We start from the raw sequence: 15,138 nt of genomic DNA on the forward strand, positions 1-15,138 counted from the left end.
TCTTCCGTTTAATCTATTGATAGGTTGGTGAATGTCTCTGCTTTTGTCTCTCTCCCTTGTCTAGTTCCTTTTCTTGGGGTTTGGGAGCTTTTTTGCTATCCTTCATTTAGAGCATAATTTACGGAATCTCTCCTGCCCCCTTGATCTCCAGAATATCTCTCTTCCCTTATACTCATTGTTCTACATCTCTCTCCACTTTCCCTTCCCACCCCCCACACAAATACTTTGTCTACTATTTATTTCCTCCTTACTGGAAAATATTTTTCCTACTTTATGCCTTTCATTAACCCCACCCATCTTGTCTAGCATCTTCCACTATCACCCCTATACCTATCTCTCAGTCACAAAAACCTCTGTTTTGACTTCCTCTGTAACTGGGAGAAGGTTATCATGCCACTGTACCGGGCTATGGTATGCCCCCACCTGGAATACTGCATCCAACACTGGTCACTGTATATGAAAAAGGATATAGTACTGCTTGAAAGGGTCCAGAGAAGAGCGACAAAAAAATGGTTAAGGGACTGGAGGAGTTGCCGTACAATGAGAGGCTAGAGAAACTGGGCTTCTTCTCCCTTGAAAAGAGGGGACATGATCGAAACATTCAGGAAGAGAGATTGTTCACCCTCTCTGAGATGTAGAGAATGAGAGGGCACTCGCTAAAGTTAGAAGGGAAAAGATTCCCTGCAAATCTAAGGAAGTTCTTCTTCACCCAGAGAGTGGTAGAAATCTGGAACACTCTTCCGGAGGCTGTTATAAGGGAAAGCACCCTTCAGGGATTCAAGAAAAGGTTGGATAAGTTCCTACTGGAACAGAACATATGCAGGTAAGGCTAGACTCAAATAGGGCACTGTGGACTGCTGGGCACGATGGACCACTGGTCTGACCCCACATAGGAAATGAATGGTATGGAATAGGGGTCAAGGACCAGGGTGAGGACATCCGCGGCAGCAATCCCTAAAGAAGATGAGTGGAAATGCTGTGGCTGGAGCTGGGTTCATTTATTTCCCACTTGGACTCTGGGAGATGCTGCTCCTCTCTCCTGTGGCCCTGGCATGGCTGCAGTGGAGTCAGGGGTCAGATAATGGGTGTAAATGACACATGCCCATGCATCGCTGTAGTCCTACACTTTGCACCCTGGCAGAGAGCTGGTGTGAGGAGAGGGGCGCAGTGGTGGTAGGTTCAGACCCTGTCGGGACTGAATACAGAAAAGCTGGAAGGAATGAAATCTCGCAATTGCCGAGGGATACACGATGGCCGCTTGCATCTGGGGAAAGGTGTGCGAGGGGGCGGGTCCTGTGGAGTGGGGGCGTGGCTAGCTCCGGGTTCCAGATAAGAAGCCCGGGGAGGCTCAGCGCTCTTCCTTGTCAGCCATGGTTCCTGGAGGACGTCCCGACCTTCAGCCGCAGGACCTGGTGCTGCTGCCGGAGCTGGACGAGGAGCTGCTGCTGGAGACGCTGCTGAGCCGCTTCGGGGAGCAGAAGATCTATGTAAGAGCCGGGACGGGGGGGATCAGCACCCACTCCCCCCCCTATCATAATTCAGGGGAAAAGTTTTACAAACTTATGCAAAGACGCTAGAACCTGGGTGGGGGTCCTCTTAATCTCGGCAGAAAGAAGCATCACTGAGAATTGAGACTGAGGGGGAGGAGAGAAGGGAGGTGGGCAGAACCTTGAGAATAGAGAGAGACTGAAGGGGGAGGGACAGACACTGGGGAAGGAAGAGAGAAGGGAGGTGGATAGAGCCCTGAGAATAGAGAGACTGAGGGGAGAGGGACAGACACTGAGGAAGGAGGAGAGAAGGGAGGTAATAGAGAGAGACTGAGGGGAGAGGGACAGACACTGAGGAAGGAGGAGAGAAGGGAGGTGGGCAGAACCTTGAGAATAGAGAGAGACTGAAGGGGGAGGGACAGACACTGGGGAAGGAAGAGAGAAGGGAGGTGGGTAGAGCCCTGAGAATAGAGAGACTGAGGGGAGAGGGACAGACACTGAGGAAGGAGGAGAGAAGGGAGGTAATAGAGAGAGACTGAGGGGAGAGGGACAGAGACTGGGGAAGGAGGAGAGAAGGGAGGTGGGCAGAGCCCTGAGAATAGAGAGACTGAGGGGAGAGGGACAGACACTGAGGAAGGAGGAGAGAAGGGAGGTAATAGAGAGAGACTGAGGGGAGAGGGACAGACACTGAGGAAGGAGGAGAGAAGGGAGGTGGGCAGAGCCCTGAGAATAGAGAGACTGAGGGGAGAGGGACAGACACTGAGGAAGGAGGAGAGAAGGGAGGTGGGCAGAACCTTGAGAATAGAAAGAGACTGAGGGGGTAGGGACAGACACTGGGGAAGGAGGAAAGAAGGGAGCTGGGCAGAACCTTGAGAATAGAAAGAGACTGAGGGGGTAGGGACAGACACTGGGGAAGGAGGAAAGAAGGGAGCTGGGCAGAACCTTGAGAATAGAAAGAGACTGAGGGGGAGGGACAGACACTGGGGAAGGAGGAAAGAAGGGAGCTGGGCAGAACCTTGAGAATAGAAAGAGACTGAGGGGGAGGGACAGACACTGGGGAAGGAGGAGAGAAGGGAGGTGGGCAGAGCCCTGAGAATAGAGAGACTGAGGGGAGAGGGACAGACACTGAGGAAGGAGGAGAGAAGGGAGGTGGGCAGAACCTTGAGAATAGAAAGAGACTGAGGGGGTAGGGACAGACACTGGGGAAGGAGGAAAGAAGGGAGCTGGGCAGAACCTTGAGAATAGAAAGAGACTGAGGGGGTAGGGACAGACACTGGGGAAGGAGGAGAGAAGGGAGGTGGGCAGAACCTTGAGAATAGAAAGAGACTGAGGGGGTAGGGACAGACACTGGGGAAGGAGGAAAGAAGGGAGCTGGGCAGAACCTTGAGAATAGAAAGAGACTGAGGGGGAGGGACAGACACTGGGGAAGGAGGAGAGAAGGGAGCTGGGCAGAACCTTGAGAATAGAAAGAGACTGAGGGGGGATTGACAGACACTGGGGAAGGAGGAGAGAAGGGAGGTGGGCAGAACCTTGAGAATAGAAAGAGACTGAGGGGGGATTGACAGACACTGGGGAAGGAGGAGAGAAGGGAGGTGGGCAGAACCCTGAGAATAGAGAAAGACTGAAGAAGGAGGGCAGGTCTGTCAGTCAGATGCACAACTTACAGAAAAGCCTATAAGTTATATGTGTAAGTTGCTATATGTAGGTGATAGACCTGACATAAGTGAACACACCTAAACCTTGACATGTAGATTCTGACTTTTGTGTATAACTGTTAAGTACACAAGCATCGACATTTTGGGTCAGAAAGAAAGTCCATCAAGCCCAGTATTCAACAGTGGCAAATCCAGGTCACAAGTACCTGGCAAGATCCCAAAAGAGTATAGACTGGTTTTATGCTGCTTATCCCAGGAATAAGCAGATTTTTCCAAGTCTATTTTAACACAGCTTGTGGTGTGTTTTGGAGCAGCTTGTCCTAACCTTTTTTTAAAACCCTGCTAAGCTAACTGCTTTTACAAAATAGTCTGTTAGAGAGAGACACAGGGGAAGCCACTGCTTGCCTTGTATCGGTAGCATGGAATATTGCTACACATTGGGTTTTGGCCAGGTACTAGTGACGTGGATTGGCCACTGAGAACGGGTTAAACTAAACTAAACTAAAACTTAATTTTATATACTGGGCCTTCAACCAGAGGGAGTTTGACATGGTTAAGAATAAGTTAAAAATATGCTAAAATACAAGGTGATTAATTTTAAAAATGTTTAGCAAATGGAAAAGTTTTTAAAATTTACGGAAAGATTGGAAAGAGCTGGGACTCCTCAAAATGAAAGGAAATTCATTCCATAATTGGGGAAATTTAAAAGACAGATAGAGGCTGAAATTCTTGCCTCCTTTAATTCCTTTCCAAGAAGGTCTGACCCAGTAAGGCTATTCTTATAGAATAATAATAATAATAATTTTATTTCTTATATACCACTATACCCTAAGTTCGAAGCGGTTAACAGTGAAAGTCGTGTCTAGAGAGAGTACAGTGTTAACAGTAGGATACAGGATAATACAAAGTGAGCAGGTACTGGGGTGATTACAATAAGGTACAAGATATTAACAAGAGAACAGTTACAGGATGTTTACAATCAGATACAGGATGTTATACTAAGTTATAGGATGATACAATATGAACAGTTACAAGGGATCAATGCTGTTTACAGCTAGATATATATAATGTGCGTAAGAGAGGTGTACAGCATTAAGCGTTGGGGGAAGGGAAAAGGAAGGGGGAGGACTTTCGAGGAGGATTATAACTGGTAGGGGAGAGAGTTTAGGTGGTGTTGAAGAGGCGGGTCTTCAGAGATTTTCTGAAGTCCGCGTATGATGTGGCTTCGAGTATTGGTTTTGCTAGCCATGTGTTCAGTTGGGCTGCCTGGAAAGAGAGCATTCTGTTTAGGTACTTCTTGTAGTGACATGATTTCAGGGATGGGTAAGTAAAGAGGTTTGTTCTGCGGGAGGTCTTTTTTGGGCAGTAGGTGAGGAATTGGGAAGCTAGGTAAGTTGGTAGCATCCCGAAGATCGCTTTGAAGCTGATGTAGGCAAACTTGAAAAGTATTCTGAATTCTACTGGTAACCAGTGGAGTATTTGGAGATATGGAGAGATATGTTCCCATTTCTTGAGTCCGAAGATGAGACGGACGGCAGTGTTTTGGATTAATCTTAGCTTGTGGAAGGACTTTTTGTAGCTCCCAAAAATATGATGTTGCAGTAGTCCAGAGTACTCAAGATGGAGGCTTGTACTAGTAGACGAAAGGATGATTTGTCGAAGAATTTTTTGATGGTGCGAAGTTTCCAAAGGGTAGAGATACATTTTTTGAACATTAGATCAGTGTGTTTTTCTAGTGTTAGGTGTCTGTCAAGAATAGGCTCACGCTTGGCATTAAGTAGGCCCCTGAATTGCAGTGGCCACTTAAAATTTCCCTCTGGTGCATAACATCAGCTAAGGAACTTTCTGTAAAGCAGCAGATCTACTAGATAAAGTAAGGCCCGGATTCTGGAACAGGTGCTGTGGTCAGCGGCCGCCAATCACGTGTCGATCATATGATGGCACCGGGTACAGAATTGCATTTCCAGCAAAGGCAGGCACCAGAATTGTAGGCTAGGGTTTTCTTGGCCTACATTTCCAGCTCCTACCTATGATGTGAATTAGAGAATGACACGGTGACAAAATTCATCACCGTTCCCGTCCCCGCGGATAACCGCGGTAAACAATCTTCATGTTATTCTTTAAGGAGAGAGGGAAGAATCACAACCACTGACTCTCAAGCTTTGCTTTGAAGAATGCTGGTGTAAAAGGACTGAGGCTGAAATAGACACTAAAAAATGAAATGGGATTATTTCCCGCGGTTATCCGCGGGGACAGGAACGGTGATGAATTTTGTCACCGTGTCATTCTCTAATGTGAATCATGCCTACAGGGGTGCTTTAGGCCACCTAATGCCACTTCCAGCATTAGCCACACCCAAAGTGGTGTTGGCAGCCTTAAGCACTGCTGCAGGTGTGATTCCAACTTTTCAAAATGTTTGGGGGTGATCTTGCTCCACCCCGGACGCCACCCCTGATCCCACCCCCATAATAATAGTACTGATATTTTCCATTCATTTTTCATATATACAACAATATAATCTTATTAACAATACATAATGGTTAACCACTGTATTCAAGCTTTATTAAAAATGTGTTTTACTGCTTAATCTGAAATTCAAAACGGCGTACAATAAAATTCATTGTCAGCATACAATGACATAAAAACAATTGATTAAAACAGAAACATAGAAACATAGAAATAGACGGCAGATAAGGGCCCACGGCCCATCTAGTCTGCCCACCTTAATGTCCCTCCCCTACCTTTGCCCTGTGAATAGATCCCATGTGCCGATCCCATTTGGCCTTAAAATCAGGCACGCTGCTGGCCTCAATCACCTGTAGTGGAAGACTATTCCAGCGATTAACCACTCTTTCAGTGAAAAAGAATTTCATGGTGTCACCTCATAGTTTCCCACCCCTGATTTTCAACGGATGCCCTCTTGTTGTCGTGGGACCCTTAAAAAAGAAGATATCTTCCTCCGCCTCGATGTGGCCCGTAAGATACTTGAACGTCTCGATCATGTCCCCCCTCTCTCTGCACTCCTCGAGCGAGTATAGCTGTAATTTGTCAAGCCATTTTTCGTATGGTAGATCCTTGAGTCCCGAGACCATCCGGGTGGCCATTCTTTGCACCGACTCCAGTCTCAGCACATCCTTGCGATAATGCGGCCTCCAGAATTGCACACAGTATTCCAGGTGGGGCCTCACCATGGATCTATACAATGGCATAATGACTTCCGCCTTACGACTGACGAAACCCCTTCGTATGCAGCCCATGATTTGTCTTGCCTTGGACGAAGCCTGCTCCACTTGATTGGCAGACTTCATGTCCTCACTGACGATTACCCCCATATCATTACGGGGGATATGTCAGTAAAAACAAAAGTACATACACCAGACAAAGAAAAGTAACAAGAGGAAGAAGGGGAGAACTACAATCGGTAAAGACAAGAACAAATAAGGGAAGAACAATAAGGAAAGGGTAAACCTGAAAAATAATGAAGAAATTGTCGCTTCTCAACATTCATTCCTACCAGAACACCTAGCCTTGGTCACACATGCAGAGCACAGATGCCAGACTCTGCATGCAGTACAACACCCGAGAAATAGAAAAAAAATAATTTCTTCCTAAACAGTGCAAAATATAGACAGAGTAAATTCTGAAATCGGACACATTTCAATCACTAAATTGAAAATAAAATAACTTTTCTTACCTTTGGCAATTTTTATTTTTCTAATCAACTTTTTCCAATCTGTGGTTGAAATTCCTTTTGTCTGTGCTCTTACCTGTGTTTCCAGGGTCATCTTATCCATGTGCTGTTTTTCTCTTCTTCACGTTCTGCCCTAAATCCATCTTTGGCATTAACTTTTAATATTCAGCTTTCTTCAATTTTTCTGCTTCCTTTTTAAATCTATCTACTGTTCCATGTCTTCCTTTCCCATCTATCTCCTCCCTCTCTCTGCCCTTCCCCTCCATCCATATATACTATCTCCTCCTTCTTTTTTTCTTCCTTATTCCCATCTGTTCTTAAACAAATTTGCTTGCATCTCTCTTCTCTTCCCATTCCTGAGCACCATCTCCTCCCTCTCCATCCCTGTGCAGCATCTCCTCCCTCTCTCCCTCCCTTTGGTAGCCTGACATCTTTCTCCTCTCCTTCCCACAATCTGGCATCTCTCCTCCTTCCTTTCTCTCCTCCCCCTTTGTGGTCTCGCATCTCCTGTCTCTCTCTCTCTCTCTCTCCCCTCTCACCTACATAAGAACTGGGTCAGACCAATGGTCCATCAAGCCCAGTAGCCCGTTCTCAGGGTGGTACACTATTACCTGGCCAAAACCCAAGGTGTGGCAATATTCCATGCTACCAATACAGGGCAAGCAGTGGCTTCCCCCATGTCTTTCTCAATAAGACTATGGACTTTTCTTCCAGCAAATTGTCCAAACCTTTCTTAACCAACTATGCTATCTGCTCTTACCACATCCTCTGTCAACGCGTTCCAGAGCTTAGCTATTCTCTGAGTGAAAAAAAATTCCCTCCTATTGGTTTTAAAAGTATTTCCGTGTAACTTCGAGTGTCCCCTAGTCTTTGCAATTTTTGACGGAGAAAAAATCGATCTACTTGTACCCGTTCTGCTCCACTCAGGATTTTGTAGACTTCAATCATATCTCCCCTCAGCCGTCTCTTTTCCAAACTGAAGAGCCCTAACTGTTTTAGTCTTTCCTCATACGAGAGGAGTTCCATCCCCTTTACCATCTTGGTCGCTCTTCTTTGAACCTTTTCTAGTGCCCCTATATCTTTCTTGAGATAAGGAGACCCGAATTGAATGCAATACTCCAGATGAGGTCGCACCATGGAGCGATACAGGAGCATTATAACATTCATAGTCTTGTTAACCACCCTTTTTTAAAAATAACTCCCAGCATCCTGTTTGCTTTTTTGGCCACCGCTGCACATTGGGCAGAAGGTTTCATTGTATTATCTACAATGATACCCAGATCCTTTTCTTGGGCGCTAACCCCCAAGGTGGACCCTAACATCCAGTAACTGTGATTCAGGTTATTCTTCCCAATGTGCATCACGTTGCATTTTTCCACATTAAATTTCATCTGCCACTTGGACGTCCAGTCTTCCAAATTCCTAAGGTCCGCCTGCAATTTTTCACAATCCGCATGCGTTTTAACAACTTAGAACAGTTTAGTGTCATCTACAAATTTAATCACCTCACTTGTCATTACAATTTCCAGATCATTTATAAATAAGTTAAATAGCACCTCTCCCAGTACAGACCCTTGCCGCACTCCACTGTTTACTCTCCTACATTGAGAAAAATGACCATGTTTTCTATCCGATAACCAATTCCTAATCTACAACTGAACTTTGCCACCTATCCCAGGACTCTTTAATTTTCTCAGGAGCCTCTTGTGAGAAACTTTATCAAAAACTTTCTGAAAATCTAGATACACTATATCAACTGGCTCACCTTTATCCACATGTTTATTCACACCTTCAAAGAAGTCAAGCAAATTTGTGAGGCAAAATCTCCCTCGGCTGAACCCCTGCTGACTCTGTCTCATTAAATCATGTTTGTCTACGTGTTCCACAATTTTATTTTTTTATAATCGTTTCTACCATTTTGCCCGGCACCGAAGTAAGGCTTACTGGTCTGTAATTTCCCGGATCTCCCCTGAAGCCCTTTTTAATAATCAGTGTAACATTGGCCACCCTCCAATCTTCAGGTACTACAGACAATTTTAGCGATAGGTTACAGATCACTAACAGCAGGTCAACAATTTCATGTTTGCATTCTTTTAGTACCCTGGGATGTATACCATCCGGTCCTGGTGATTTATCACCTTTTAACTTGTCGATTTGGCTCAGTACATCTTCCAAATTCACCGAGATTTCTTTCAGTTCCTCCGCATAATCACTCTTGAAAACAAACCATTTCTGGCTCAGGTAGATCTCTTACATCTTCTTCCGTAAAGACCGAAGCAAATAATTCATTCAGTCTTTCTGCTATGGCCTTATCCTCCCTGTGCACCCCTTTCACTCCTTGATCATCCAACGGTCCCACAGATTCCCTCACAGGTTTTCTGTTTCTGATGTACCTAAAAAAATTGCTATGAGATTTTGCCTCTTTTGCAAGTCTCTCTTCATATTCTTTCTTAGCTATCTTTATCAATGCTTTGCATTTAACTTGCCAGTGCTTGTGTTGTTTCTTATTTTCTTCATTCGGATCCTTTTTCCATTCTTTAAAGCAGTGTTTTTCAACCGCTGTTCCGCGGCACACTAGTGTGCCGCGAGATGTTGCCTGGTGTGCCGTACGGTCAGGGCCGCCATCAGGGCAGTACCACCAGTCTAGGGAGAGGGGCGGTCCGCCCCACGTGGACAGGAGAGAGCTGGACGGGGGACCCGCGGAGTTCAATACAACTCGAGCCGCGAGGCTCGTCTTCTGTTCCTGCCTGCCCTGCAGCTAACATATAGCCGATCGCAAGCGTTCCCTGATGTCAGTGCTGACGTCGGAGGGAGGGCTTAAGCAAAGCCTGCCCTCCGACGTCAGCGCTGACGTCGGAGAATACTTCCGTTCGGCTATTTGTGTGCGGCAGGGCAGACAGGAAGCAGAAGACAAGCCTCGCGGCTTGAGCTTCGTTTTGCTGAGAAAGTTGCAAAGATGGGCTGGGAGGCAAACACGGAACACAAAAGGGGGGAGGGAGTGCGTTTTGGACACAAGGCATGAACTTGGGAGAGAGGAAGGGAGGGAAAGAGATGCTGAGGTGGGGGAGGGAATGGGTTTTTGGACACAGAAGGCATGGACTTGGGAGAGAGGAAGGGAGGGAAAGAGATGCTGAGGTGGGGGAGGGAATGCGTTTTTGGACACAGAAGAAATGGACTTGGGAGAGAGGAAGGGAGGGAGAGAGGAAGGGAGGGAAAGAGATGCTGAGGTGGGGGAGGGAATGGGTTTTTGGACACAGAAGGCATGGACTTTGGAGAGAGGAAGGGAGGGAAAGAGATGGTTGTGTACACGGGGAATAGAAGAAAGGAGAATTTTTGGTCATAGGGAGGGAGTGAGGTACAGATAGTGGCATACCAGGGTGGGGGGGGGGCAGTCTGCCCCACCCCGGGTTTACGTCCCAAGGGGGTGCACAGCTGGCCACCCTCCAGTGTTGTCCCTAGGCCGGCAAACTACGGCTCTTTAGCCACTTGAGTGCCACCGCCGCCAACGGTGTTGTTGGCGGTGGCAGCATTATAAAATACTTTCTTTGTGTTTATTTGATTCCTATTCAAGAGAATTACTTTATATATAGTCAATATAGGCACAGAGTTAAATTTTTTAACATTTTCTAATGGTGGTGTGCCTCGTGATTTTTTTCATGAAACAAGTGTGCCTTTGCCCAAAAAAGGTTGAAAAACACTGCTTTAAAGGATGTTTTTTTTAAATTCTAATAGCCTCTTTCACTTCACCTTTTAACCACGCCGGCTCTCATTTCCTCTGGTCTGGGCTTCCACAACGGTATTTATAAATAACATCCACGCCTAGTTTACAGTCCTAACCTTTGCAACCGATCCTTTTAGCTTCTTTTTAACCATTTTCCTCATTTTATCATAGTCGCCCTTTTGAAAGTTAAATGCCCCTACAGTAGATTTCTTTTGCAACGTTACTCCCGGTATCGGCTCAAATTCAGTCACTTTATGATCACTGTTTCTGTCCCCCCCCCCCACTTAGGCACAAAATAGTAGCAGAGGGAAAGCTTCAGGGCCGTCAAAGGCAGTTTGTTTACTACAGACTTTTCCTCCAGGAAATTGTCCAAACTTGTCTTAAAACCAGCTAAACTATCCACTCTTACCACAACCTCTGGCAATGCGTCCCAGAGCCTAACTATTCTCTGAGTGAAAAAATATTTCCTCATTTGTTTTAAAAGTATTTCTCTCTAACTTCATCAAGTGTCCCCTAGCCTTTGTAATTTTTGACGGAGCGAAAAATCGATCCACTTGTACTACACTCAGGATTTTGTAGACTTCAATCATATCTCCCCCTCAGCCATCTCTTTTCCTAGCTGAAGAGCCCTAACCATTTTAGTCTTTCCTCATATGAAAGGAGTTCCATCCTCTTTATCATCATGGTCGCTCTTTGAACCTTTTCCAGTGCCACTATATCTTTCTTGAGATTAGGAGACCAGAATTGAACGCAATACTCCAGATGAGGTCACACCATGCAGCGATATAGGGTCATTATAACATTCTTAGTCTTGTTAACCATCCCTTTTTAAAGAATTCCTAGCATCCTGTATGCTTTTTTGGCCACTGCCGTACATTGGGCGGAATGTTTCATCGTATTGTCTATAATGACATCCAGATCTCTTTCATGGGCGCTAACCCCCAAATGTGCACCCTGATTTGTGTCATTCTTCACAATGTGCATCACTTTGCATTTGTCAACAATAAATTTCATCTGCCACTTGGATGCCCAGTCTTCCAATTTTCTAAAGTCTGCCTGCAATTTTTCACTTCTTTCTGCTCCTTCCCTTCCCTGGTCTGGCATGTCTCTCTCCTACCCTCTCCCTCCAGTAGCCTGACATTTCTCTCTTTCCTTTTCTCCTCTTCTCTCTTTCCCCCCTCCTCCTCCTCCCTAGCATGGTCTGGCATCTCTATCTTCCCCTTCCCTCCCCTGGAGGTCTGGTATCTCTGTCTTTTTCTTCTTCTCTGTTCCTGCAGTCCAGCATTTGTCTAATGATCACCCCCCCCTGCGATCCCCCAGCAACCCCCTACGTTCCTTTCCTCCACAGAATCCGATAAGGTAGCTACTCTTGCACTCGTCAGGCTGCCGGCAGTGTGAATGAAATAAACAAACTGCCTTTGATGGCCCAGAAGCTTTCCCTCTGCTACTGCTTTGTGCCTAAGTGGGGACAGAAAGCAATAGGAGAGGGAAAGCTTCTGGGCTACGGAAGACAGCATGTTTACTTCACTCATGCCCGGCCCGAAGAATGAAAGAGCGGATTCAGTGATGGATTCCACCATCCTCAGATCCACCATCTCTCCTTTTCTCAACTGTTTCATTCAGCATCTCTCTCCCTCTTTCCCCACCTCCCCAGGGTCCACCATCTCTTCCTTTCTCTTCCCAACTGCCTTCTTATCCAGTATCTTTACATCCCCTCCCTCCATATCACCCCTTGGGTCCAACTTCTTTCCCTTTCTTTTTCCTCCCTCCATCCCATTGTCTACCATCTCAAAACTGGTTGTCGGACAGATGCCAGAGGGTGGTGGTTAATGGAAGTCGCTTGGAGGAAGGAAAGGTGAATAGTGAAGTCCCTCAGGGTTCGGTGCTGGGGCTGATCCTGTTCAATATGTTTGAGTGGCATTGTTGAAGGGTTAGAAGGAAAGGTTTACCTTTTTGCGGATGATACCAAGATTTGTAACAGAGTAGACTCCGAGGAGGGAGTGGAAAACATGAAAAAGGATCTACAAAAGTTAGAGGAATGGTCTAATATCTGGCAACTAAAATTCAATGCAAAGAAATGTAGAGTAATTCATGGTGGATGCCTGGAATGCATTCCTGAGAGAGGTGCTGCAGAGGGAAATGGTGACAGTTCAAAAAAGATCTATAATCAGAAATGAATAGTAAATAGTGAAGAATTAAGGCCAGTACTGGGCATATTTGTACAGTCTGTCTGTATATGGCCATTTGGTTGAGGATGGGGAGGGTGTCAATGGCTAGGATGGTGTAGATGGGCTGGAGTGAGCTTTGGTGGAGACTTCAGTAGTTGAAACCTAAGCACAGTACCGGGTAGAGCTTTGGATTCTTGCTCAAAAATAGCTATGAAGAGAGAAATTTTTTTTTATTTTTTTAGATTGAATCAAGTTGGGCAGACTGGATGGACCATTCGGGTCATTATCTGCCATCATCTACTATGATAAGAACATAAGAATAACCTTACTGGGTCAGACCAATGGTCCATCAAGCCCAATAGCCCGTTCTCACGGTGGCCAATCCAGGTCGCTAGTACCTGGCCAAAACCCAAGGTGTAGCAATATTGCATGCTGCTTATCCAGGGCAAGCAGTGGCTTCTCCCATGTCTTTCTCAATAACAGACTGTGGACTTTTCCTCCAGGAACTTGTCCAACCAGCTACGGTATCCACTCTTACCACATCCTCTGGCAACGAGTTTCAGAGCTTTACTATTCTCTGAGTGAAAAACATTTTCCTCCAATTGGTTTTAAAAGTATTTCCCTGTAACTTCGAGTGTCCCCTAGTCTTTGTTACCATGTTTTCAGGCTCATTATTTCCCTTCCACCACCACGCCACCCTCAGTCTGGCCTATCTCCCTCTCTTTGAGTCCCCTCCCTCATCCGTGTACTTCAAGAACTACACTGGAGGACCCTGTGTTACAGCATGTTTGTCTCCACCCTTATCCAGCGTTGCTGCAGGGATTCTAACATGCTGCCCACGGCCTGTGCTGCACTTTACCTATGCCACAGTCCATTCCAGACCAAAACAGGACGTTATGTCAGAGGAGGGGGGCGGGACTTTGGAAGAGGGAAAGTTTAGCGGAGGCTGCGGGCAGCTTGGTAGAATCACTGCAGTGTCGGTGATCCTCTGCAGATCATAATTACTTTTTAAAGTTAGACCGGGAAGGCCAGGAGGATGCCGGCCGAGGGTGGAGATGGGGGAAACATACCTGGCTTCAGGGGGCTCCCTAATGCCATATGGCCAAGGACCAATGTCCTGTTTCCCTCCCCTAACTCTAGCCCTGGTGGTGGTAGTAGCAGTGTACAAACAAGTTTTTCTCTTAGAAACATAGAAACATAGAAATTGACAGCAGAAAAGGGCCATAGCCCATCGAGTCTGCCCATACCAATGACCCACTCCCTGATTCTTACTCCCCTATAGATCCCACATGAATATCCCATTTTCTCTTAAAATCTGACACGCTGTTGGCCTCAATCACCCGCTGAGGCAGCTCGTTCCAATGATCGACCACCCTTTCGGTGAAGAAGTACTTCTAGCATCACCCTGAAATTTCCCTCCCCTGATTTTCAGCGAGTGTCCTCTGGTTACCGAGGGCCCTGTAAGACTGAAGATATCATCTTTCACCTCTATACGCCCCGTGATATACTTAAAGGTCTCAATCATGTCCCCCCTCTCTCTTCGCTCCTCCAGTGAGTACATCCGCAGTTTTTTTAACCTTTCTTCATACGTGAGATCCCTGAGCCCCAAGACCATCCTGGTAGCCATTCGCTGAACCGACTCAATTCTCAACACATCTTTCTGGTAGTGTGGTCTCCAGAATTGAACACAATACTCGAGATGAGGTCTCACCATGGATCTGTACAGTGGCATTATGACTTCAGGTTTTCTGCTGACAAAACCCCTACGGATATAGCCCATCATTTATCTTGCCTTGGACAAAGCCTTCTCTACTTGATTGGCAGCCTTCATATCATCGCTAATGATCACTCCTAAATCACGTTCCACCGTGGTCCTGGACAAGGTTTCACCATTTAGTGTGTAAGTTCTGTGTGGATTTTTTTTGCCTAGGTGCATTACTTTACATTTTTTAGCATTGAAGCCTAGCTGCCAAGTTGATGACCACTGTTCCAGCTGTCTTAGGTCCTGCGTCATAAAGTCAGGCATACTGCTTTTGCCAACTATGTTGCATAGTTTGGCATCGTCGGCAAACAGTGATACTTTTCCTCTAAGCCCTTGGGTCAAATCTCCTATGAATAAATTGAATAGAATTGGCCCTAAGACGGAGCCCTGAGGTACTCCACTCATCACTGCTGACGATTTGGAGGGGGTACCGTTTACCATCACCCTTTGAAGCCTACCATCTAGCCATGTAGTGAATGTATCCCCTAATCCCATCGATTTTAGTTTGTTCAACAGCCTGCGGTGTGGGACGCTATCAAAAGCTTTGCTGAAGTCCAAATAGATCACGTCTAGGGACTCACCGGCATCCAGATGACTGGTCACCCAATCAAAGAAGTCAATCAGATTAGATTGGCAGGACCTTCCCCTGGTAAA

General features: G+C 46.1%; 1 protein-coding gene across 1 annotated transcript in view; it reads left to right on the forward strand.

Annotated features, from left to right (window-relative positions):
• Positions 1-1,345: 1,345 nt before the first annotated feature.
• LOC117357067 (myosin-IIIb-like) overlaps positions 1,346-15,138 on the forward strand; it is a 175,968-nt gene continuing 162,175 nt past the window's right edge. Inside the window, exon 1 of the mRNA XM_033937254.1 lies at positions 1,346-1,487. Coding sequence (XP_033793145.1) covers positions 1,371-1,487 — 117 coding nt within the window. The 5' untranslated portion in view covers positions 1,346-1,370. The remainder of the gene's footprint in view (positions 1,488-15,138) is intronic.

The sequence above is a fragment of the Geotrypetes seraphini genome, chromosome 1 (assembly GCF_902459505.1).
Source record: "Geotrypetes seraphini chromosome 1, aGeoSer1.1, whole genome shotgun sequence".
Lineage (NCBI taxonomy): Eukaryota > Metazoa > Chordata > Amphibia > Gymnophiona > Dermophiidae > Geotrypetes > Geotrypetes seraphini.